Source organism: Leopardus geoffroyi, chromosome C2, assembly GCF_018350155.1.
Source record: "Leopardus geoffroyi isolate Oge1 chromosome C2, O.geoffroyi_Oge1_pat1.0, whole genome shotgun sequence".
In the NCBI taxonomy this organism is placed as follows: Eukaryota; Metazoa; Chordata; class Mammalia; order Carnivora; family Felidae; genus Leopardus; species Leopardus geoffroyi.
This window is the reverse complement of record NC_059333.1, coordinates 128,017,369-128,041,972: the sequence shown is the minus strand read 5'-3', so window position 1 is coordinate 128,041,972 and position 24,604 is coordinate 128,017,369. Positions and strand designations below refer to the sequence as shown.

Here is a 24,604-nt window from a genome sequence, read left to right as displayed (position 1 = left end):
TGATAAAGGAATTGGCTTTCTTGGCTGACCTATCTTCAGCAGATTTTCCCTTTGATTACTCTGGAGTGCTCTTATTTCCAGCTTAATGCCTACAAATAAACTCACTCACCCTGTCTCTCCATTCTTTAAAAAAAAAAAAAAAAAAAATTCATCCTGCCCAAATCACATTAAGAAGCAGGAGATTCTATCTCAGTATGGCAACACTTGGGCTAATCTTGTGTCTCTAGAAGGATCTTTTCTGTTTAACTCTTTGAGGTCCCAGTGCCAACTTTACTCACGCAGGCTGAGCCAACCTCTCAGGCACATTCTGGAAAACACAGAGCCCTATCCTCATGACCCAGGACCTACCATGCCCCTCCCACTTAAGCCAGCTCAGTGGTTTTCCCATATTTTAAAAGGACTGAGTCTCTTTAGCCCTTTTCACAGGAAGCTTTCATCAGTAGTAACCGTGGCAACAGATCAGAGAAGCTTCAAAAAGCCTGTCTGTATATAATTAAGAAAAACGAGGACATGGACGCAAGAGCAGGGAGCTTTAGACAAGGAGACTGTGGCTCTGAGCCCCTACCACTGCACGCACTGAGGCCTTTTGCTGACGGAAATGAAGAATTTTCTTCTCTTTCTGGCCTCCCCCTCAACTCCCCCTGCCTTTTGACATTTTTGTTTGGTTGCCTCAGTTGGCCTCCTTCCTGAGGATGTTGAGTGGAGCTCTGGTTCTGGACAGACACTCCCCACAGGGGTAAGGGCCTCAAGCCCAGGGAGTGTTGCCTGGAGGGGTAGAGGTGGCCTAGCACCTTTCTCTAGGGACATTTATTCAGAGGCCAGACATGCTGTGGTCAGACTCTCCCAAGTACAGGCAAGGCTGAGTAACCTGCTGGCAGGAACGTGCCCTTATCATTAGGCTGATGGAGCACAGACCAGGGACCATTGCCATTTTAGCTACCCAGAGACTGGCCCCTGGCTTTCCCTGCCCAGAGCAGGCCTCCTGGGAAAAGGGGCAGGAGCTAAGCATTGTTGGGAGGCAATCTTTTTTTTTTTTTTTATTTCTTTAATGTTTATTCATTTATTTTGAGAGAGAGAGAAAGAGCTTGAGCAGGGGAGCGGCAGAGAGAGAGGGAGAGAGAGAATCCCAGGCAGGCTCTGTGCTGTCAGCACAGAGCCTGATGTGGGTCTAGAACTCATGAACCATGAGATCATCACCTGAGCCAAAATCAAGAGTTGGATGCTTAGCCGACTGAGCCACCCAGGTACCCCATTGGGAAGCAGTCTTAACCTGGGGGCTATTTTATTTTATAGCACTTATTTTTATCTGAAGTCATCTCATTTATCTCCATGTTTCCTTCTTTCTTTCCTTTCTTTCCTTCTTCCTTCTGTCTGTTTTCTCTCACCAGAATGTAAGTAAGTTCCATGGGAGCAGAAGTTTGTCTATCTGGCCTTTCCCTAACCTCTGAGTGCCTAGAATTACACAGGAGTATTTGTTAAAGAAGTGAGTGAGTGAATGAATGAGTAGTGAACAGGATCCCAATTATTGTTTGTGGACCAGACTCGGGCCATCTCCACAGATGTGTACTGTGAGCCCAGGCACTCTGCTGGGCTCTGAAACAAGACACACCCCTACTCTTGAGGACATGGTGGGGAAGGACACACAGCAAGACATATTTGGGGTCTTCTAGCTTTCCTTGAAAGGAAAGGATTCAGATATACGCAGTTCTGGAATCAATAACCATGGGCCCTATAGGTCCCCATAGGTCCCCTTTCATGCCCCACAGATGCATTTGCTCTGGAAAGCAGCCATGAAAGAGAAGGGTGCAGTAGTTGCTTTATATGAAGGCTGTGTCTAAATAAACATGAAAAAATATTGTTGGAAACCTACCACTTTTCTTCCTGAGCGGGGAGCAGGCACAGGGCAGCATCAAATGGGATCATCCCACCTGCCAGGGACACCACTGGATCAAGGGATAGGGAAGTCCTCTCCAAACCAGCTCCTCACTTGCCACCTTTATCTCACTAAAGCCTCTACCACTCAGGGCCACAAGCAGTCTTCCCTGTTACCACAACTGTATCCTCCCTCTGCCCCACAGCAGGGCATCTCATGCTGGGATAGGGTGATCTTAAGTTGTGCACCCTGAACAGAGGTCAAAACCAAGTGTGAGGAGCCTCCCCTGAGCAAAGAGCTGGGGCATGTGAACCACGGAGATAAGCCAGCCACAAGCTCCCACCCACCAGGAAGCCACAGCGTGGTGAGTTCAACACAGAGGAAGAGATCATCACAGTGCAATAATGGAATCTGTGTTAGCATCTAGAAATAGGCTTATGGAAGCCCAAGGGTGGGGGGTACATGACTGCAGGCATCAGAGAAGCCTCCTGGTGGAATTGAGTGCTAGATCTTGGATGGTGAGCGGGAGTTCATCAAATGGATAAGGAGGAAAGGAATTGCGGACAGAAGAGAACACTGTGCAGAGGCTCAGGGGCATGAAGGGAGTTTAGTATGCACAGGAAATCACAGGAATCTTCCTACAGGCCACAGTATAAGGCCACTTGAGGGTCAAGTGACCAGGGATAAGATCATGAGTAAGACGACTACATGGGGACTTGAAGGATGTGGAAAGGAGGTAAACTTTTGGGCAGTTGCAGTTTGAGCAGGGGAACACTATGATCTCATGGGCATTTCAGAACCCACACTCTGGCAGAATAGAACGGACAGGAGGGGTGCAAAGCAGTGTGGGAGGATTCACAAGAAGGCTGTTGCTCTAGGGCAGGAAAAGTCCACAGGGCCTGGAGTTCTAAGGGGGTGAAGATATTGAGGAAGGGAACATTCTGAGGACAGAGGTGGGGCATCACCTCAGTGACTGAATGTGGGGGACACAGAAGATGTGACTGTCAGGGTCTGGCTGCTGATCACGCAGGGTGTCAAACAAGGGAAGGACTGAATGGCGTTCTCTGCATTTGTCAGGTGGGATGCCAAAAGAAAAGCAGTGACGGGGGGGGTGGGTGCGGGAGGGGGGTAGTAACTGGACTGCACTTGCCCAAGCAAGGAGAGAGGAGGCCCTCCACTTTGGAAAGCTTAGCTGGAGGGCGAAGAAGAGAGGGCAGTCAACATAGATGCCAGTGGTGGTGCTTTAGCTTTTAAAATAGCAAAAATCTAATGGGAGTTTAAGTGGAGAAGGTGGAGCCAGGGGAGAAGGCGAAGATTAAGGTCATGGGAGAAGGGAGATGATGACATGGGGAGGCCTCCACAGGGTGGGAAGAATGGGTGGTCCCTCTCCTGGGCAGTACCTATCTCTGCTCTGCCAACCAAGGCTGCTTTCCAGTGATGGCGTCCCAAAGCTGCAATAAGATAACATTGTTAAAGAATCCTTCCACACCCAGCAGAGAGCAAGTGCTGGATGAATGTATTTATGATGAGTATGAGAGATGGTGGCCTGTGGCAGAGGCTAGGCTGTCTGCTGAGACAGGGAGCAGTGGCACTGACCACTGGGAGCTTGTGGTCCAAATCTCATCAGTCTGAGCAAACAGACGTGTCCACGACAGGCACTGGCCAATATGCACATTAACGAATAGTGCAGCGCAAGTTGAAGCTGGCCCGGCCGAGTAAGAACCCAGCAACGGCCATGCCAGCTACCCTCTCAGCACTAGCTGTGTGCTGATCCGAGAAGAGATGGATGTTTATCCCTGGGCAGATGGGTTGGGAATTCTTGAACGCTATTTGCAAGACTTCAGTAAAAATGCTTCATGAATCCTGCCCTGTCACAAGGCTGTATGAAAGTTGTGCTTTAGCTCAGGCCTAATGGGCTTTATATAGTACAGTACTGATTTTCTTTCACGTTTTAATAGAATCCGATTTAATATTTGCTTTCTGCTCTAGCTGCTTGCTGTTGACTGATTCAACACAGAATCCTTCCCTGGTGCCCCCCGACCTTGTTGTTATTCCCTCATTTTGTTTGTTGGCATTTGATTCCTGTCTTCAGCATGAACCACTTTACACATGTCTTCGTTCAGCTGGCGACAGTCACGTGTGTGAATTCTGAATGCATTACTATCCAAAGCGGCTGCTCCAGCAGACCCACCATTCAGAAGGGGGGCTTCTGGGTGGGATTCATTTTCATCATTAGACATTGAGGACATGCAGTGCTTAGCTTGGGAACCTGAGGCTGTGATCTGTTCTGTTTCTGGGCAGGAGATTCTCAAAATGCCCAGCACCTTGGCTGTTAATTCAGAGATATGTTGCCTTCCTACAAAGGACTAGGTTTTCTAGAATTTAGTATTTAGCAAGGCATTTCAACCTTTGCCACAGTGTGAACACCATCTATAGACAGAGCTATCCAGAGGGAAGAGTCTGCCCTCCTTGACTCCCAATGAGTCTGGCTGGTTTGTAGGAGAGAGAGTCTGGTCAAATCTCCTGTTATCCATGAACAGATCTGATCATCAACCTTTGGAGTACCATACCAGTGTAAGGCCAGAGTGGGAAATGGCTTTTCCCTTAGTAGGGAAGGATAGCCGGTTTCACTAGCAGGCAGCATAAGGCTGTTGTTAAAGTGCATGAGCTTTGGAATCAGGCAGACAGGGGTCTCCACACTAGCTGCAGTCCTTATATACCACATGATCCACAGCCAGTCTCCATTCTCAGTTTTAGTTTCCCTTTCTATAAAATCAAATTAATCACTGTCTCTTCTCAGGTAATAGGTGTAAAGCAGCTAGCAGAATGTCTAGAACAAATCTCTATGTTCTTCTCATGTCATGGGGTAAAAAATGGTGGCTATAGGAACCTCCCAGCCAACTTGGCTTCTTGTCTTCACCAAAGCTTGGGCACTGTGAATATTCATCTATCCAGGTGATCTGGCAGCCTGCCCGACAGAGAAATAGCCCCAGCATGTACACATCACGCAGACTCCAAATTGCATGAGGTTTTGTGCAAGATGCTAGGATATGTCGGAGCTTTTGATGGGTCACTCATGTCCCTCAACCCTTGAATTCTACACAAAGAAAAGACAGGAATCCAGTAAGTGTCTACTACATATGTATAGCATACCCTAAAGCTGGCTAGAGGAAGTGGCTTGGTCCTGAAAACCAAAGAGCTTGAACCCAGATCCCTGCACCCTCGTCTCCTTTGGCAAACATGATTGCCACTGTCCCGACTGGGATGACTGCGAGGGGAATTTAGGCCAGGTTGTCATTTCTGTCCACCATATATTCTCAGAATGGATTGGAGCATGGAGATTTGGCCTTGACGGACTGAAGGTGATACATGTGTGTGACAGGGGAGGAGATACACCAAAGGCAGATGGAGAGAGGCAGGAGGAGGAAGCTTCTGCCTAGCCTCACTGGGCCCTTCTTTGTCTCCCTACAGGTGTCCCGTCAGGTCCCCGCAATGTCATCTCCATTGTCAATGAGACATCTATCATTCTGGAGTGGCATCCGCCAAGGGAGACAGGCGGGCGGGATGATGTGACCTACAACATCATCTGTAGAAAGTGCCGGGCAGACCGTCGGAGCTGCTCCCGCTGCGACGACAACGTGGAGTTTGTACCCAGGCAGCTGGGCCTGACCGAGTGCCGTGTCTCCATCAGCAGCCTGTGGGCCCACACCCCCTATACCTTCGACATCCAGGCCGTCAATGGAGTCTCCAGCAAGAGCCCCTTCCCCCCACAGCATGTCTCCGTCAACATCACCACGAACCAAGCCGGTGAGTCTGGAGGCATCTGTGCTCCTTCTGTCTGTCTGTGTGGCTGGCTCCCTATCCATCCCCGTGAAGGAACGAAGCTTCAGTCACACCCATTCTGCTTTCAGGCCTCCTCCCAGGGGTGAGGGTGTCAGGCGATGGGCATTTGTGGCCGTGGAGGAAACATGGCAGAAAATAGTGTTTCACCTCTGAGAGTGAGTTGGATTCTGAGGGATATTTTCGTGCTCAGCACAAAAGCATAGAGGGATATCCAGGCCAGCGTAGAACCCCCAGCTCTGCATCCACCTGGGATTCAACAAATGCCTTTGGAAAGATAGATGGACAGACAGACGGATGGGTGGTAGATGGACAGACAGATGGATGGGTGGAAACCCTGCACGATCTTGAGAACCCCGGTGCCGCTTTATCAGAAAACCCAATGAAGGAAGCTTCCCAGAAATCATGTGATAAAGTGAGGATTGCCTTCATAGATTATTTTTCAATTAAACTGTGTAATTCAAGAGTGCATTCTCCTGTATAGCTTGCCTAAATGAATGCTCCACTGTTAGAGAGACTTCAGGTAGTTGGCAGTAGATCACTCCTGACGGCCTGTACGTCCCTGAGGCGTGCACAGCTCACCAGACATTTCCTTCTCTTCTCTTTATTTCTGTATCTCTCACTCTTCTGACCTTTTCTCTGTATTGCTTTTTACACCTCTTGCAACAACCCATTCCTTTGTATGTCCGTTTAGCCAGTCCATTCAGGCACTCACTCACTCATTTATTTATTTACTCACTCATTATTAAGAGGCGGTTAGTTAGCGTCTGACGTGGGCCCAGCTGCAGATTAGACACTGTGAGGAGTACAGGAACGGACACCACCGTTCCTCCCACAAAACTCATTCGCTGAAGAATTTGCAGGACGTAGACACAAAATACAAATCTGCGGCATGGTGTATTCTAAGCGTGTGTACCATACACATGCAGTAAATACCGAGGGAGTTAGAAATGAGCAATCTCTCCCCTGGGGTGATGGTGCAAGACTGCAGAGGGAAAGTCTATAGGCAATAGGGGTCGTGGGCAATGGACTGTGATCTTATTTGGAATTATGGATTTTTTTCAATCAACAAATTCTAGAAGGACAGCTTGTTAGTGGAATAGCTGGAGCCAGGCACGTCTCTTTTCTCTCCCTCCCTGTGTGCAGCTCCCCTTTCTTAACCTCCTCTTCCCTATTCCGTCCTTGTCTGCTCTTCACCTCCCCATCCTCAGGCTCCTTCTGCCTCTTTCAATCCCAGGCATCTTTGATGGCAGATGATTCTTGGGTTTAAGCTGTCAGAACTCAGGAGAAAAAAAGGTGTTGTAGGAGAGCATGGCTGTCCAGATGGCTGCGTTGTTGCTGTGAACACGTGTGTGTTCGTGTGTGCATGTTTGTATGTATGTGTATGGTCACGTGTTTGCATGCATGTGTGTGCCGTGAGAAAATAGGCGTGGAAGTGTGGAAGCCTCCAGCTGGTGACCACAGCCCCAGTGCTGTGGAGACAAAGGTTGTGACAGTCTGTCTTACCCAAAGAAAAGGGAATGGTAATTTCTATATCACGTTGAACACGGAACATGGGCAGCCTTTGTTAGCAGTGTTTCCCTTGGAGAGTTTAAGGCAGAAAACTGGCTGAAATATTTTAGTGTCCCAGCTTCGGGGACTAATAATCCTGCCAGGCTGTCATGTCATGCTGGGCTTGGCTGTCTGCTCTCTCTCTCTAAGAATGTGCGAACAAACCTGCCACTTATGGCGGTTTACTTTGATTCCTGCCCCTCCCTTTCCTTACCCTGCTATTCCCGAACCTGCCCATCTGCTTGTCTTGCCATCTGCACCTTCCCAGGCTGCAGAGGCGCTGAGGGACCAGGGCTCCTACAAGGGGCCTGGCATTGCCGGCATTCAAAGTATTTGTTTTGATCCTCACTCATTTTCTCCTCCACAAGCACATTTCTCATGGCCTTTGTTCCCCCTTTGGTGGGCCCTCTATTCCTAACCTTCCCTGATTTGGGGGTCCCAGCCCCATCCACATGTTCCAGTCTATGATTTCTTTTTGGGAAATCTGGAATTTGGGTGTCAGAAAGTTTATAATCAATAAGAGAAGGGTGCTTCTCAGTGGCATATGGTTGTTACAAAACAAATGACAAGGGGGCCCATGGGTCCTAATCTGTGGACTGTGGGGCCCTGAGGAACATGGTGCTTTCACACTGCTTTGACAGATCCACATGTGAATGCAAATTATTTTCAACCAACAGATAACTCTTTTAAAAAGATGAGATTTTTCAAAATAAACACTTGGGCCTGTTCCTCTGTGAGAGGCCTTTTCTGGCCTCATAAAAGCCGTATCACTCAGATCCAGTAAGGAACAGGGTAGATGGACCCATGCAAGTCCACAAATTATAACATGTCTAACGTCTTTCCAGGGACCCCTGAACTCTTCCGCTCTGGGTGAAGTCCAGGTCAGCCTCCCCACCCTGACCTCATGATATGGCACGGCCCCTGCCACCCTGTCCTACTGTCTGGGTCATGAGTAGGTAGATAGAAGGTAAAGAATTTGACCCAGAGCTATCCTGGGATCAGTTATTAAATCAAATGACAAGTGCTATCAAGGACCTATTCTGGGTCTAGAACTGCCCTAACTGAAATAGCTGGGGACCGTTGAATGGATCCTGATTGAGGAGTAGGTGAATAATTATTATCATAGCTTAACACCTCATGTTTGTTGGTTCATTTTGTTTTGTTTTTGAGTTGACAAAGAATTTTGTCATACATGGACTCATTTGATCCTCATAATTACCCGTGACTTAGGCATCGTTCATATGTTTCCGATAGGGAAGAAGAAGCTTAAAGGGATTTGAGAATCTAGGATTAGAAGAGGGTTGGCAGGAAATCACCTCTGATTCTGCCTTCCTGTTTCCTTCCCTAAACAGTGGGCAGTCCCTCTGTGCATGGAGAAAGTTTTCAGAGCCAGCCAGTGCCCTCTGGCTCAAAAGAGCACCTCACTGTGCACCCTCTGTTACTCTTCCACAATTTTCTCTGTGACACAGAACCACAAAAGACTTTTCCCTGCCTCTGGATCAAGATGGAGATGAGTGTGTGTTCGTTGAGGGATCCAAGGTGTCCCCCCACGGTGAATTGGATCTTGACAGTGGGTGTCAGTAAGGGTCACACAAGAGAAGGGTTTGGATAAGTTGGCTGCTCAGTGGTCTTGCACTTGATCTGAAGCCTGATGCTCATGATTATCAGACTCTATCCTGGGAGGCTGGTTGCTGCTTTGGGCTGGTGCTTTCTTTTGTTGGGAGCTACAGACCACATCCACGGCTGGGCATGTAACTCTTACTATTCAGCAGACACAGAATTGCCATGCCCTCCTTTCTCAGGGCTGCCCAGGCACGCCACGCTGATGCTGCATCTGCTGGTATCATGAGCCCTGCCCAGTGGAAGCAGGCACCTCATCCTAGCTGATTGAGGTATCTAATAAAAAGAACTGGTTGGCATCAGTCCATCAGAGGGAGTCACCATGAGGCTTTCCTTGACCCTCAGGGCTGTGATCTAAGACCATAGGAGGTTTTATAATCGTTTTTTGGTCCATAGCATACACAGAGACAAGCATCACTGAGGGAACACTGAAGGATCTCTTGGGTCCTGAGATGCAGAGGGCTTCCATAGCCTTCCATAACAACCCCAGCCATGTCTATAGTCATGACTTCTCAAGGATCTCATATCACTTGGAGAGTATCAGGATCAGATCCTCACCCAGCCCATAGGCAGTGGCCGAGAACTACTATTTTGAGCACCTCCAGTGTACCAAGCACCTACCAAGTTCTTTACAAAGTTGAGGTGGATCAGATGAAGAAACTGGGGTCAGAGTGCTTTCAGAATTTTCTCAGCACCTTATAGGCAGCAGGGATGTTTCTAGGTTTCAAACTCAGATTTGTGGCCATTTTATCCTCTGACTGATCAAAAATCGCATTATGGTGAGCCGGGTAAGTTGTAAGCTCCCTCTAAGCCATTGCCACATAGATAGGCCACTTCAGCTGTCAAAAAAAATGTCCATCATCTTTGGTCAGGGTTGGTCATGAATTATGCAAGCTCAGATTTACGTGAGGTCTTCAGGGATGCAGCCTCGCACTGAATACAGCTGCCTTGAGTTTAAAATAGACCAGCTCAGGTGGAACTCTCTCTGTTCCAGTGGCCAAGCGATCTGCAGAGAGGTTGTTATCACCACTAACTCCTGCAGTCACTCTCTGGCACCTGGCCCCAGATTCAGACTGATGGCCGGATCATCTGGCTGTCAGAGAGAATTAAAGTGAATGACAAACTTTACTTCTCTTTTCTGCCAACTAGATTCAGAGTGTCAGAGTTGGGGAAGGGGACCTCAGAGGAAATCCTGGAAAAAGTAAATAAGACAAATCAGACTGGCACATCTTAAAAATCAACTTGCTGCAAAATAGAGTCAGTGAATTTAGGACCAACTAACCCAGAGAGAACAAACCCAAAGGCCCACGAGGCCTGTCTAGCAGTGGAGAGGAGCAAAACATGGCCAAGTGTCAGGCAGTAGGGAGTGGTGAGGACCACAGAGGACTGTAGAGGACAGGGCGAGCCTCTGCCCAACTCCAGTAAGTGATGCCACACCCAGCAGTGCCAAAACTTATAAGCTGATAACCTAGATTTGAAATGCTGACAACTAATTAGAAAATTTTAAAGCACTTGAGAGCCAGACGTGTTGGCTGTGGTTTGTCACCTCCACCTCAGAGGGCTAATCTGACTTAGCCAAGCCTGGATGGCAAGTGTGCTGTGTTGCTCTAGCCCTTTTCCACCATGGGGCAGTCACCTGTCTCAGCTCCTGCGCTCAGTGTGGCAGAGGTGCAGCAGGGGACCCTGCACTTGGACCCTCTCTCTGCTCTTCACACGACTCAGGCAAGTTCACATCACTCGTATGAGTGATGACCCCTCCTTCCTCAACTGTAAAATGTGAATAATGACACCTGCTTCCGAGTGCTGTTGCAACAAGCAAATGAGACGGGACAGAAAGTGACTTTGTGACCGATGCTATGATGGGGAGATGAGCATCGTTTCTGGGCCAGACAGAAATTTGCTGGACTCTCTTCCTAGACTTTCCTTCCAAGGCCCTTCCATCCCTTTGTTTGGAACTGATGTCATCCCCATCAGATAAATGGCATGTATGGGTTTGTCCATTCTTTGAGGGAGGAGTAGGCACTAGAAAGGCGAGTAGCGAAGTCCCGGTAAGTTGACAAGGACAGCGGAGCTAGAACCTGTATGTATACCTGGCACAGGCTGATCTTGCCACTCTGAGGAGCCTGTCTATCCTTCCGTCTCATGTATTTGGAGAAGCAGCCCTTGGCCTCTTACTTTCATGATGGCATCAACAGTATCTATATCTGACATCATATTACGCTTGGTCGGTGGATGGCCCACTATGCCTATTGCATATGGAATATTAACATATTCACTGTGCCCACAGACACAACCCATTGCTTAATTTTGTTTAAAAGCTACTGCATTACTTCTATTAATGGTCATAAGCCCCAATAGTTTGTCCATTTTTAAGGCATTTTTGAAGCTCCTAGACAATTAAAGTCACTCAGAAGTGCTACTTTTTCTACAAAAGAATTACCTAGCCCACCCATTCCTCTGAACACATCACCTAATTTGCATTATTCCTTGGTTAAATATAGTATTTGCATGCATAAAGAATAATCTTTGAATATGAAAAGGAATTTTATGATATTGCAATATATCGAGCTCTTTGGAGGAAAGATATTATGTAAATCTCAAAATTAAATATTAAAACAATATTACAGTGCTGCCTGTAAAAATTTAGAGTGTTAAGATCCATATGCTGAAACCAGTTCATTTTTAGGGGCTGGTCTCATTGGAAATTAGTAGGTGAAATTTGCTCCAAAGCAGAGAAAAGATTGAGTCAGAACTTTAAAAAGGCTGGAATGTCTTTAAAGAAAACTTTCATTGAAATTAATAAAGAAAGTTTAAAACCCTTAAGTAAATGAAATTTTCACTGTTCTTCATTCAATTTCATAGCTCATTTCATTGGTTTCTTCTTGTTGTTAATTCTAAAAAGATTGTTTTTATTGTTTCTTAAGCCTTGACATTGAGAAGGAAATTTTTTTATATGAAATTTATTGTCAAATTGGTTTTCATACAACACCCAGTGCTCCTCCCAACAGGTGCCCTCCTCAATGCCCATCACTCACCCACCCCTCCCTCCCACCCCTCATCAACCGTCAAGTTTATTCTCAGTTTTTAAGAGTCTCTATGGCTTGGCTCTCTCCCTCTCTAACTTTTTTCTTTCCTTCCCCTCCCCCATGGTCTTCTGTTAAGTTTCTCAGGATCCACATAAGAGTGAAAACATAGGGTATCTGGAAAAGGAAATTTTAAGTGGCCTCAGAAAGGTCTGGGCCATTTGCAAACAGTTTTGTGTTGTCTGTGGAGCAGAGTAGGTCAGCAGGAGTACTGCTCACGGTAAAAGTCATGGCTTCCACCCCTGTAGCCTTGGGGCTCTCCACTAGATGGTGAGCTCTGTGGAAAATCAGATTTTCTCACCTACCACAGCTCCTTGAGGGAGGGACCACACAGTGCTAGGCACAGGGAAACTTGATAAGTAATTGCCAGGATCCTTTAGTCCCTACATATGAATTAGTCCATAAATGTTTGCCTTGAGGGTGGTGACAGCCAGCCAGCTGGCTAGGTATCTTCCTCCTCAGTGGCTCCTAGAAGGAAAACTGAAGGGAATGATGTTCAGATGATGCCAGCAGCCCTGATCCACTTAGAGGAGCACAGTGAGATTCACCCATACTCAAAGGAGTTTGCTTTATTTATTTGTTTAAGCATTTCAACTTTGGAAGTGTATTCATTCATTCAACACAGCCTTGTGACTGCTTTCTACAGGCTGATTCATTGGTTCCTGCTTCTAGGGGCTCCCATTCATTCAGTTTCTCAACAAAAATTATTGAGGCTTTCTGTGGGTCATACACCACTTTAAGCACCAGGAACACAGGAGCAAACAACACAGGCAAAAATCTGTGCCTTGTGGAGCTCACGTTCTAGTCCACAGCACTCACTGAGACTGAGGTCAGAGGCCCAGAAAAGTCACAGGGGAGCGGATGACTAGCTGGGAAACAGCAACACAAGGGGTCCTTCCATTGGGCTCTTGGTACTATAACCTGCTGTGATGCCAACTCTCACTTTACCAAAGTTAGGGTGCAGCCACATGCCATCGATAGAGAGTATCTCAGTCCATAGCAGCTACTGCTAAAGAGTGACAGTGTTGGATGGGCTATTGTATTGCTCACTAAGTCACCAATTTGGACTTCTCATGGACAGATATTGCTTGCTGGGCCATGCAGTGGTTGCACATGGATATTCTCTCTGTTCTGGGTTGTGAGCAGTGCCTGGTGATGCTACTAACAGCTGAGAATGCCCCACCTTGCATCCCTGCTGGGATGACCAGAGCGCTATGGGGCTTGGGGTGCCAGTGCTCGTTTCACTCCACCTTGGGCCAGGCACTCCCAACTATGTGGCTTGTTGAATGAACATGGGACACACTGCTGGCAGTTAAGATTGTAATAATTCCTTACCCTGCTCAAAGTCCAAATGAGATTGCAATAATTCTCCTTATGGAGGGAATCTCACAGAGGGAACTTCTGGTTGGATTACGAGATAGTTGCTGTTTACCCTGTGGCCTTGGCAAAGGAGGTGGCCGGGAGGAGGCATCCTTGTGATATGTCTGCCCTGCACTTCTCTGGCACACGTTGGCTCTGTGAGCCACAACTATAATCTTTGGTACAGCATGCCTGTATCCATCTTATTGGTTATTGTTCCCCAGTGTCTAGCTAGGTGCCTGAAATAATGGAAGTCAATAAATGTTTATTGAATGGATTAATGAATTATCAAGCAAATGTATGAATGGATGCCTCATTCTTTCTTAGACTCATCTCAGATATTAGCAAATGGTGCAGCTTGAACTCTGTCTGTGGTCTTTCCTTCCTCAAACATCTTTGGGCAGGTGCTGTGATGGGAGTTATGCCTCTGCATTCTTCCAGATGTTGGCGAGACCTGGAACTTCCTGGGGGCACTGTCCTCCCAAAACATGGCTCTGTGGAAGACCCTCTTCTGTGACCTGGGCTGCCCTTCTCTCACGGACAAGGACCCAGCTGCCGGAGCAGGCAAAGCTGGGGGTAGTTGGGATGGCATTCCACTGCTGCTGTCTGTCCACCGGCATGCCAACTCTGTGCCTATCATTTTCACAGCACCAGCCGTGTTAAACAGGCAGGAGCACCAGGGGTTTTTGAATGCTGCAATTAACAAAACAGTAATCAAGCTAAGTGTTTAATTTCAGAAAATTAACATCTTCTCGGAGCGGATGTGAAAGATGGAGAAAAAAGGCACATTAAATGTTCTGGGTAAATAAAGGCAACACCAGACCACAAATATTTTCCAGTGCAAGAGAGACTCTCTGCCAACCCTCAGGCCTTGGGATCAGTTTCCTTCTGGGATCTGAGCTGCAGGACATCAGCGATAGAATTGAACCCTATGATTTTAAAATTTCTTTTTTTCTTCCTCCCTCCCTCCCTTCCTGCGTGCCTTCCTTCACTCCTTCCCTCCCTCACTCTCTTTCTTTCTGAACATAGCAAATACTTTATCTGTCCCGAGCAGCTCAAGGGAACAAGGGCCCCTGTGAGCATATCTGCCCCATAGAAAATCTTTATGTGTGTTTGCCCTTCTCTGAACTGCACTAGTTTTAAGGATGACACAGTGAGTTCTTAAATGCACATTAGTGTTTCATGTGCTTAGGCTGTATTTTTCCTGATAGGCTGTATGGCTCCCGAGGGAAATGACCAGATCTCACTCCTCCAGTAACCCCTGTACGTCAGCATGGTGTCCTCTGTTCTGGAATGTCCTGACTGGCTTTATATAATGTTCATGGTCTTTGGTGCCTCATCAACTAGCAGGCTGGCATTTGTTTGCAGGAACAGGTTTGCATGTGGGGAGGGAAGCTTGTGAGACGCTGGGTGTGCAAGGGCTGGGTGGAGACAGGACATCGTGGTGTCGGTTGGTTTGTCTGATGTCCTGGAAGAGAGTGAGGGCCCAGGACAAAGAGTGGAAGGAAGGCAGCTTTGCAGGAGGAACAGGGTGAAGTTTGAGCACAACAGGCAGCCTTGAGGCTAGGTGATGAGGTGTCATAGTGCAGCAGGGAGGTCGGGCTCTCAGAGGTTGTAAGGCTTGTGCTGAACATGGCCACAGGTCCTCAGGGAGGGGACCGGAAATGTGGCTTAGTGAACAGCTTTCCTAGGGGGCGTATCGCAGGCAGGTAACATGGAGAGCAGAGAAGCAGGAGATTGAGTGGATGGTTTGCAAATACATAGGAGACTTGCCAGGGCCTCCCAGAAGTGTTCAGGGATGGTGGCAAGGGGAGGTGGGGTCAGTTCTGCACATGAGTGATTTGTGGAGCTTGAGTTCCCAAGTCGAGGTATTAGTTATGCAGTTGGATATTTTCTCCACAATGTAGGAGATAAGCTTGGTTGCTGAGGGTGAATGGAGAAGTATTGGGGTCAAAGGTTTGAGAATGGCAAGTTTGGTAGTGCCATTGCAGAGATGGGGAAATGGGATTGAGCAGAGAAATTCCGCATTTCTAGAAAACATGAGGGCTCCTTGGAAGCTGGTGATCATGTGTTTACAAAGCTGCCCATCTGCCCTGTTATGTGACTTTCTCAGCAGTGCGTGGCTGACCCTACAGGAAGTTAATTGTGGATCTCTCTAGGGTTGAGTTTTGCTGGTTGTGTTCTCAGAAAAGCTAAAGGCAACTCCCACCTGAGGGTTGAGGGAGTATTGTCAATTTTGTTTTTGCAAAGATGGAACTGGGCTGGATAATGAGGGACACAAGTAAGGGAAAGGGCTGATGCATGGGGTGGAAGTCAAGGCTGAGGGGGCTGGAGGAGCCAACAAAAGTTGCAGTGGACTCATCAGAGATTGCAGAGGAAGAATAAAACTTGAATTTGTGGCTTTGAATATGGATGTCAGGTAAGGCCGAATCCAAGTGTCAGATGTGGAAGAGTTGTGGAGGTCAGGGAACAGAAAGTACACTATTCTGGTGGATATGCAAGTTATCCACTGAAGACAGGATGGAGAAGACAGGAGCCCAAGTCTTCAGTGAGTTGGGACTGGTGGTGGGAGGGAGTACACAGTGGTCCCAAGCTTGGAGTGCGGTGGCCCAGCTGAGTGACATTTTAACAGAGGGTGTGGAGGTTGGTGAGCCATGGTGTGGAAGTACGGACTGGAAACAAGGAGGATACAGTCCACTTCCCAACCCAGAGGTGTGCCGGACACGAAACTGTAAACCACCACCCTTCAGAGGTCTGCAGGCAGAGGTGTCCCCTGGAGTCAGAGTCCAGGGGAGGGAGACCTGTACCATTGTGGGGATGGTGACATGCAGAGAGGGGCTCACAGCTGGGCATTGCAGGAAGGAAACTTGCCCGCAGGATGAGGGGTCTGGGCCCCACGGCCAGGAGACTTCGATCTCCAGGCTCGGGGAGGACAGTCACAGAGACTGTAGGCACAGCTCACAGCCCAGTGTCAGTAGTGGCAATGTCAGTCTTAGGGTGATGGCGGTGGGTTTCCCAGCTGTGGGGGGCACCCGGCTGAAGATGTGCGGGTGACAGCCAGGGAGCAGGCACACAACCTGCTGTAGTGTATCCTTTGCTCTCTCCCGTGGCCTCTCCAGTGCCGGGGATTCTGTGAACTGCCTTCTGTGATCAAACATTCAACAAACAGGATCTGCCACGGTGCTTGCCCCACACCCGGAAAGGATGACAGACCTGCAGGAGGCAGAGCTGATGGATCCGGCCTCAGCCTCGCTGTCCTGGGACAGGCACCGCCTGACAAGTGCCCCTCATACACTCACATATCCTTCCAGAGCCTCCCACTGCCACAGGGCCATAGCACTCAGGTTTGCATCCTTAGGGCCATTTCCTGGTATGCTTTCTGGTTACCCCAGCAGGGAGGAGGAGCCAGGTGGGGTGACCTAGGAGGGACTCAGGACCCCACTAGCTGTGATGCTTCCTTCCTGTGGCACAGGGCTCCACACAATTCCACCTCCCTGCTGGGGACCCCTGATATCCCTGAGGAACTGTACCCCCCCAACCCCGTACTGGGCACCCTCAGTGCCTGGTGCCTGAGTGCAGGGGGAGGGGAGCGATGGCCGGAACCATCCTTCCTACTCTGCTCTTGCCTGCTGAGGACTTAGGGAAGTCACTTTCCCTTCAGCCTTCAGTGCTCAAATCCATAAATTGTAAGAATTGGCAGAAAACTGAGTGACCTCAGATGTCCTTTCAAAGTTTTACATTCTGATTTTTAGATTTCTAGACAAATAGTTTTCAAATTTGAGTGTGCCTCAGAATCCCCTGGAGGACTTGTTAAAACACAGATTGTTGAGCCCCACCCCCAGCATTTCTGATCCAGTAAGTCTGGAGTGGGGCTCAAGATTCTACATTTCATGTCAGCTCCCAGGTGAACTGGGATCACAGTTTGAGAACTAGCAGGGTCAGTTGGATGATCCCAACAAAGAACCCTCCCTTCATCAGCACTAATATCACAAATGAGAGCCTCTGCTATAAACCTGCATCCCCAGAACGGCCCCCAGCCTCCAACCCCCAGTTGTCACACCCCCTCCCTTGTCTTGGAACCAAGCCCTTCATGGATGGACCCAAGATGGAAGCACCTATATGATATAGGACTGACTCAGCCACCCAGGCCTGAAGCCCTCACTTTCTCTCCCACTCCTGCTTCGCTGAGCCCACAGAGAGACTCAGCCAATATTCTACAACAGAATCGAAATGATGCCACCCCCACAAAGCAGTCCTCTGTCCTTAGTTGACCCCAAGGTAAAGAGGGAGATTGGAACAGGGCGTCAGGGTCAGCTCAAGGCAAGCCCAGAGCAAAAGCCAAGAAGCCAATGTCCACAGTAGGAGAAAACAATTAGAAATATAATTAATTCTGCTTTTGTATTCATATCCAGTCTCCAAACTAATTGCTTATTTGTTTAATCTACTTTGGCCAGAAGTGTTACTGCACCAAAAATATTTAATGAGTCAGGCTTCCTAATGTAAAATTCAAGCATATTTGTGCAATGAAATGAGTTTTCATCATCAGAGGGAGAACCTGTTATCTGAGCAATACCTTCTCAACAAAGTTATCTCCTAGAATAGAAATGTCAGAGGAAACACAATTCCTCATTTGCACAGTTCGTCTGTGTGCAAACTGTTCCTCTTTGTCTTCAGTAACTGGTGGACCTGAAGTCCTTAGCTGACATTTAAATCTAGATTTTAGTTTTTTCCTAAGAATGCGTTTCATATAAGGAACAAGATAACCTACCATACCAACCCCTCAGTCCCAATCTCATCACCCACGCCGTTTATGAGCACCCATAATTTAGTCTGAGGCCTCAAAGGGACTTGTGGAGGCTGCCCAGCACTTTTGGATCTCTCTGTGACCCCTTCAGAGTCTGGGCTGGGGAGATAGGAAATGGACTGGCTTCTGGGCTCTGGGACTCCTGCTTCTGATTCACCCAGAGCAGCTGAATTGTTCTGCTTCTCCTTTAATGCTTCAGGGAAAATTCTGTTAGGAGAAAGGATTCCACAGCTCTTAATAAAAGAAGGAAAATTAGAAAACTGCTAATGCTAGGGTAGCATTTCATCTGAAACCTCCCAGTGAGGTGGGGATGGCCCCAGCCTCCCAGCCTCTGCCTCTGTGCTATGTAAAGCACTCCTGCCCCTGAGCTCCCAGGATGGCTCTATTCAGACCCACTCCGTATTCCTCCCCAGGGGCACTGCACCTGCTCCGCAGAAGGCAGTTCACAACCTTGCCTCCCCTCCCCGCTGAGCCTTTATCCCTGGAGGGCTGCTGTCTATGTTAGGTACAGGTACATGATTTTCTGACCCTTTTACTTCCAGTGTCTTTAGAGAAGAGACTGAAATCACTCCAGTAAAAGCAAACCCTTATGGGACATCTATTATGTGCTAACACAGTAGGAAGAGGCTAAAAACATGACTTCTACTCTGAAGAGTTTATTCCAGTGATGGAGAGCAGAGATGAGCACTTGGAAAGTTAGATCTGTCCCAAGGTAGCGATTACAGCCCAATGAGAGTTACTAAAATAAGGTCTTTGAGTTGGGGGGAGGAGGAGATGGGGTGCTCTGGTAGGCATGGTCAGGTGGGGCTTAAGGCAGGGCAGTGTGTTGTGTGATCTGTGCTTCTGAAGTCTACTGGATTACAAAAAGACATGTCAGAGATCCCCAAAGCTGGGTTCTACTGGGACATGGTGTGTGGGGTAGTTAGAGGAAATCAGTGGGGTCCTCTATGGACCAGTTGGGAGGCAGCCTGGACCGGCCATTGGCTGCCATGTTGTTTACTGTTAAGAGGGGGCACTGGGACCTTTTCCATTGGGGAACCATTGACGGTTTTTGAGCATCAGAAGAACCTGGGTGAATCAAGCTTTGGAAAGATTAATCTGGCTGCAGTGTAGTTTGAAGTGAAGAGGCCCAAAAGTGTACAAGAGAGGTGGGACTGGATATCAGGTGTAAGGAGATACAGGTGACAAGACCAGGAGGAAGACAAGGACAGAGCCAAGGAAGTATCTGTGACCCCTGGGCCTGAGTCATACTATAAGATGAGTGGGCCTTGGCTCATCCTCTCCTCTGAGCCAAAGGTCTATTTGTCCTCAAGGACAAGGCACCTTATTGTTTACATCCTAGATTACTTACAAGAAAAACTTTTGGTCATCTTGAGATGTCATAGGAAACCATCTGTCTTCTGGGACCCTTATCATACCAACCTCTGGGGAACCCTGCCATTAACCTTCCCCTTATCCAAGCTATTCTTCTCCATCATTTCTATCCTGACTGGGTAGACATGTTTATGTATCCCCTCAAAGATATTTATCAAATAAATACCCACACTATCACTGGATTGTGCTTTTCACATTTACTTCCAGAACTATGCCCAGGCATTGATCTGCATATGTCAAGAGTAGTGGACCCAGAAGGAGACTATGAGGTGGTTGCTAAGACCCCTGGCCTGGCAGACTAGTTCTAAGTGGAGGGAGATATGGTCCGTACAGGGTATATCCTCAGGACATTTGAAAGATCCATAACATAAGAATTAATACTCCTGTTTTACAGTTGATGAATTTCAGGCCCCAAGAAGTTAAGTAACCTTAGTCCAAGATTGCACTGTAAGCAGATGGCACAATGGGAACCCACATGTCTCTACAGCGCCTCCAGGCCCTATAGTTCTTCTCTATGTTTGCCAATTCCTACTGCCCTAGGCTGGGGCCCAGGATCCTGACTATTCCTTACCCTGCCTTGTCTTCCTCATAGCCGGGGTCTGTGGTCTACAGATTGCAGGTGGTTAGTCCAAGGATGATTTGGCTGGGAAATGCTCTTGCAGGAAGAATAGAAGAGGTTAACATTACCATGTTATCCAGGTTACCATATATATCCAGGATATATCCAATATATCAATTAGATATATACCCAAGAAAAAGGCAAACGTAGGTCCACACAGAAACTTGTATGTGAATGTTCTTAGCAGCATTATTTGCAACAGCCAAAATGTGTAAACAACCCAAATGTCCATCAACTAAGGACATCTGTCCTAGAAAAAGCAATGCCTGGGAAGGTAGAAGAGTTTACTAAGCTCAGAGGTGCACCGTTTGGGCTGGGGCAGCTGCATCTCTCTGAGGGGTCACTGGAAGGACCTTCCCTCTGTTGCAAACCACATGGCAGGGCTAGGGAGTGTTCCCCCAACCTACTCAGCATGAGTTATCATGAGGAAGTCTGCAGATGGGCTCCTCTTTCTATGGGCCTCCTTGGCAAGTTCAGATATGAAAATCCCCCTTAAGTGGAGAGGTCATTTATCTTCCAGGAGATTTATGAGGGCTGTCACCTGAGCCAAGGCAAAGGGGACTCAGCTGTTACCTGCACCCCAGCTCCTAAGGCGGGTCAGAGGTGGCCTCAGAACAAGACTGTCCCTGGCACAATTTCTACCTGCAGAAGCAACACTGCTTTATATGAAATCTGCCAAACTTTGAAATCCAAGTTCCGTATTTTTATAAACTCTTCAGGCATTTTACTACAATAGATCAACTTAATTGTTAACAGTATGTGTGTGTTACTATTGTTTTTATTTAAAACCACTTTAAGTACTTTTGGTGTCTTAAAATATTTTAACACAGTAAACCGTTATATCATTTACTATTTCCCCAAATGGATTAGGGTTAAAACTGTTGAAAAAGGGGCTCCTGGGTGGCTCAGTTGGTTGGGCATCCAGCTTCAGCTCAAGTCATGATCTCACAGTTGGTGGGTTCAAGCCCTGCATTGGGCTCTGTTGCTGACAGCTCAGAGTCTGGAGCTTGCTTCAAATTCTGTGTATCTCTCTCTTTCTGCCCCTCCCCCCCCCACACTCTGTCTTTCTCTCTCTCTCTCTCAAAAATAAAATGTTAAAAAAAATTTTAAAAACTGTTGAAAGAATTATTTTGACACAAAAATCAATTAAGACATTAGGAGGCAATTTTTAATAAACAAAGATAATGCATTAGAACTTAGTAATTGTCCTAGGAAAAAAAAGCATCAACTCATTCTCACATCTTGGGGTTTGAGATGCTTAATTGTTGGAGGGGGTGGGGATGCCCTTATCAAATAAGGATAACGAAATGAATACGGGGAAAACTTGGAATATGACTGAGTCCATAACTACATTAAACGGTCAAAGAATGTTGTAAACATAAAAGGTATGATCCAGGTGAACCTGAGATATGACAGCAAGGCTTCCATACATCAAGACTCAAGGTCCCGGATTTGGGGTTAACTCCTGGCATAGATTCATGCCACCCTCCCAGACCACAAGCTCTGTGATCTCCTTTGGAGTCTTTCTTACAAATGGAGGGCTGGGTGATAGCTGGCCAGGCCCAGCTGTGAGGCCATAGGTGGTGACCTGTGACCAGTTTGGGTCCAGTTCCACGTTTGTCTGGTGTCACCTGTATGTTCTTTCATAACTTGCAGCTGGGACCATCCAGTTCTGGCAATTTATCCACATCTCATTTGTCAGCTCAGGCGAGAACATTCTGTACACTTTCTCTGCTGTATGTGATATACTATCTTGGATCTGCCTGCTTCAAAAGCAATTTGGGAGTATGATCTCCCCAAAGTCTTCCTTGGCGAAAAAGAGGCACTGACTCACTGACTCAGCCTGCCTTTGCATTTTCTCCATCCCTGAGCCCCTTGACCAATGGAAGTTAAGTCTCTCTCTGCTTCTGATACATCTATTTGTTTTTAAATGTTTGTTTATTTTTGAGAGACAGAGCACGAGCAGAGGAGGGGCAGAGGGAGACACAGAATCCAAGGCAGGCCCCAGGCTCTGAGCTGTCAGCCCAGAGCCTGGCATAGGACTCGAACCCATGCACCATGAGATCACGACCTGAACCGAAGTCAGACATTCAAATGACTGAGCCACCCAGGCGCCCCTGCTTCTGACACATTTAAAGGGCCTCTTATTGTTGGCATTAGCCTCTCTCATCAGACACTCCTCATTCTGGTTCTGGTTGTTTTTGAACCCAGCTGATTTTACTCAGTGTTTGACAGGACACTTTGCCTTGCCTCTCCATTCTTTTCTTTGTATCCCTAATTCTTGTCGGGTCCAGCCTCTTTATTTTGCTTAGAAGGAGTGCAGAGCAGTTTTGATTGTATTTGGGGCTTTTGAGGATTTCCTCTTTAGGACAAACACATCCGTCTTGAGCCTTTAGTACCTTTTTTCCAAATAGCCCCTAGGGTAACTCTTTATTCGTACTTTTTCTAAAGAAAGGTCCATATTTATTTCTTTGCTAAATTTTAATAATATGGTAAACTCTTTATTTTCATTTTCTTCTCTCCACAGAGTGTTTAATTTAGTCAAAAGGATTCTTGTGAGGGAGAGACCTTTTTAAGCATTCAGTGAAACTTCCTTCATCTGAGGACATAGGTTTATGGAGAAGAGACAACTGGCCAGGACTTACTGTTGAAACCAGCATATTTGGGGCTCAGAGGGGCTGCTTCTTTGAATTAATCTTCCCACCTCTCTTCAATCTGACTTAGTTTTGCTAGGTGGTGTTTGAGGGGATACCTGCGCTCATTTTCATTTTCTGTCTTGTTGGAAGTTTTTATAGCATGTAAAAACACCAGATTTAGAGGTGGCATTTGCAGCTGGGGAAGGAAAAAATAGTTTGTCACTGTAGGTGATCACCAGTGTCAGAGCACCAAACGTAAGCTGTCTTGGATTTTCAGGGAGGAAGACTAATACTCTGTTCCTCTCTCCCATGTGCTAAATCCCATCTCAATTAAAACGTAAGGCATTTAGAGTGACCTGTGTGAGGATAAACAGCCTGTAAGGGGGCCTGTGAACATCTGTCATCACCATAAATCTGAGCAATGTTGGCAGTGGTGACCCTTACCCTCTGGCAGCTTCTCCCGGATCCATCCGTGTGCTGATTGGCAGCTGGGAGGTCCTTGCCATCTGTGGCTCTGGATTGCTTCTGGATCACCCTGCCCTGTGATTGCCTCTTTACCACCTAATCCCAGCTACATGCCAAGGATCTTCAGGGCAGGGCTGTGACTTTTTTATTACTCATCCTTTTGTCCCCAATGATTCGAGCAAGGACCCAGCACAATGTTTGGCAAATATGTTGAGTCTTGAATGATGGTTTTCCAGGGATTAGAGGCAGAGAAAAGAACCAAGCCCATCAAAATCATCAGACTGTTAAAGTTAATCTTTCCAATTTTTAATCCATGTTGCATTAGCTCTTGAGACAGAGGAGGATCCTAAAAACCTATATGGCACTGACAGGGTTGGCAACATAGAAGTCATGTTTCCATGCGAGCCTGAAAGGGCAGCTGGAGCTGCACAGTGAGTGTGGTGGGGTGGGGGAAGGAGGCTTCTCTGGGGTGCCTGTGTTGGTGGGCCCACCAGGATCCATCCCTCCCCCCACCCCCCTCCACCAACCCTGTGCTCTGCTCTGACTCCAGGAGCTGCCCCACCTTCCTCCTCTCCAGGACTCTAGACAGTGCACGCGAGGTCGGGAATGAGGGCCGTGAGCCATCCCCACTTAACCATCCAGCCTGTTGCTGACTCTGTGCTCAGTTCCTGGTTTCCTTTTACGTGACTTAGCAGCAGCGTTTCACACATTCTCTCCTCCTGGAGACACTCACTGTCACTTGACTTCTAGGTAATCACACTCCCCTGCTTCCTTCTAGCTCATTGGCCTTTCCTTCTCAAGTCTCTTGGCTGTTTCTCCTCCTCTCCTGAATCTTAGATGATATATTCTTTTCTCCTCATTCTCACGATGATCTCTGTCAGTTCTGCTGCTTTCGGTATCTCTCACAAACTGGTGGATCTAAACTGGTGTCTCCAGTCTGGACCTCTTATACATGCATTTGCCTACTCCGACCGCTTCTGCTGATGTCTTGCCACATCTCAGTTGATGGCAGCCCCACTCTTCCAGTCACTTAGGCCAAAAACCTTGGAGTCATCTTGGCTGTTCTGTTTCTTCCACATCCCACATCCATTGAGATGTTCTAAATCTATTCAGAATCTGACCACCCCCATTCTCACCACCTCCACTGCTCCAAACCCGGTCCAAGTAACCACAGTCTTGCAGCTGGACTATGACAATAGTGTTAAGATGGAGCTTTCAGCTTTTACGTGGCCCCTGCATTCTATTTGCAGCACAGGAGAGGGTGATGCTGTTAACATACGAGTCAGATTACGTCACTCCTCTGTTCGCCACCCTCCCATGGCTCTCCTTCTCACCCAGGGGAGAAGCCATCGTCTCTGGCCTCATCTCTTCTCTAGTCCC

At 47.5% G+C, this 24,604-nt stretch overlaps 1 protein-coding gene across 2 annotated transcripts in view; it reads left to right on the top strand.

Moving 5' to 3' along the window:
- EPHB1 (EPH receptor B1) overlaps positions 1-24,604 on the top strand; it is a 432,420-nt gene that overhangs the window by 306,729 nt on the left and 101,087 nt on the right. For both annotated transcript variants that reach the window (XM_045503564.1, XM_045503565.1), the window contains exon 5: positions 5,345-5,680. In XM_045503564.1, the coding sequence (XP_045359520.1) occupies positions 5,345-5,680 (336 nt within the window). The remainder of the gene's footprint in view (positions 1-5,344; positions 5,681-24,604) is intronic.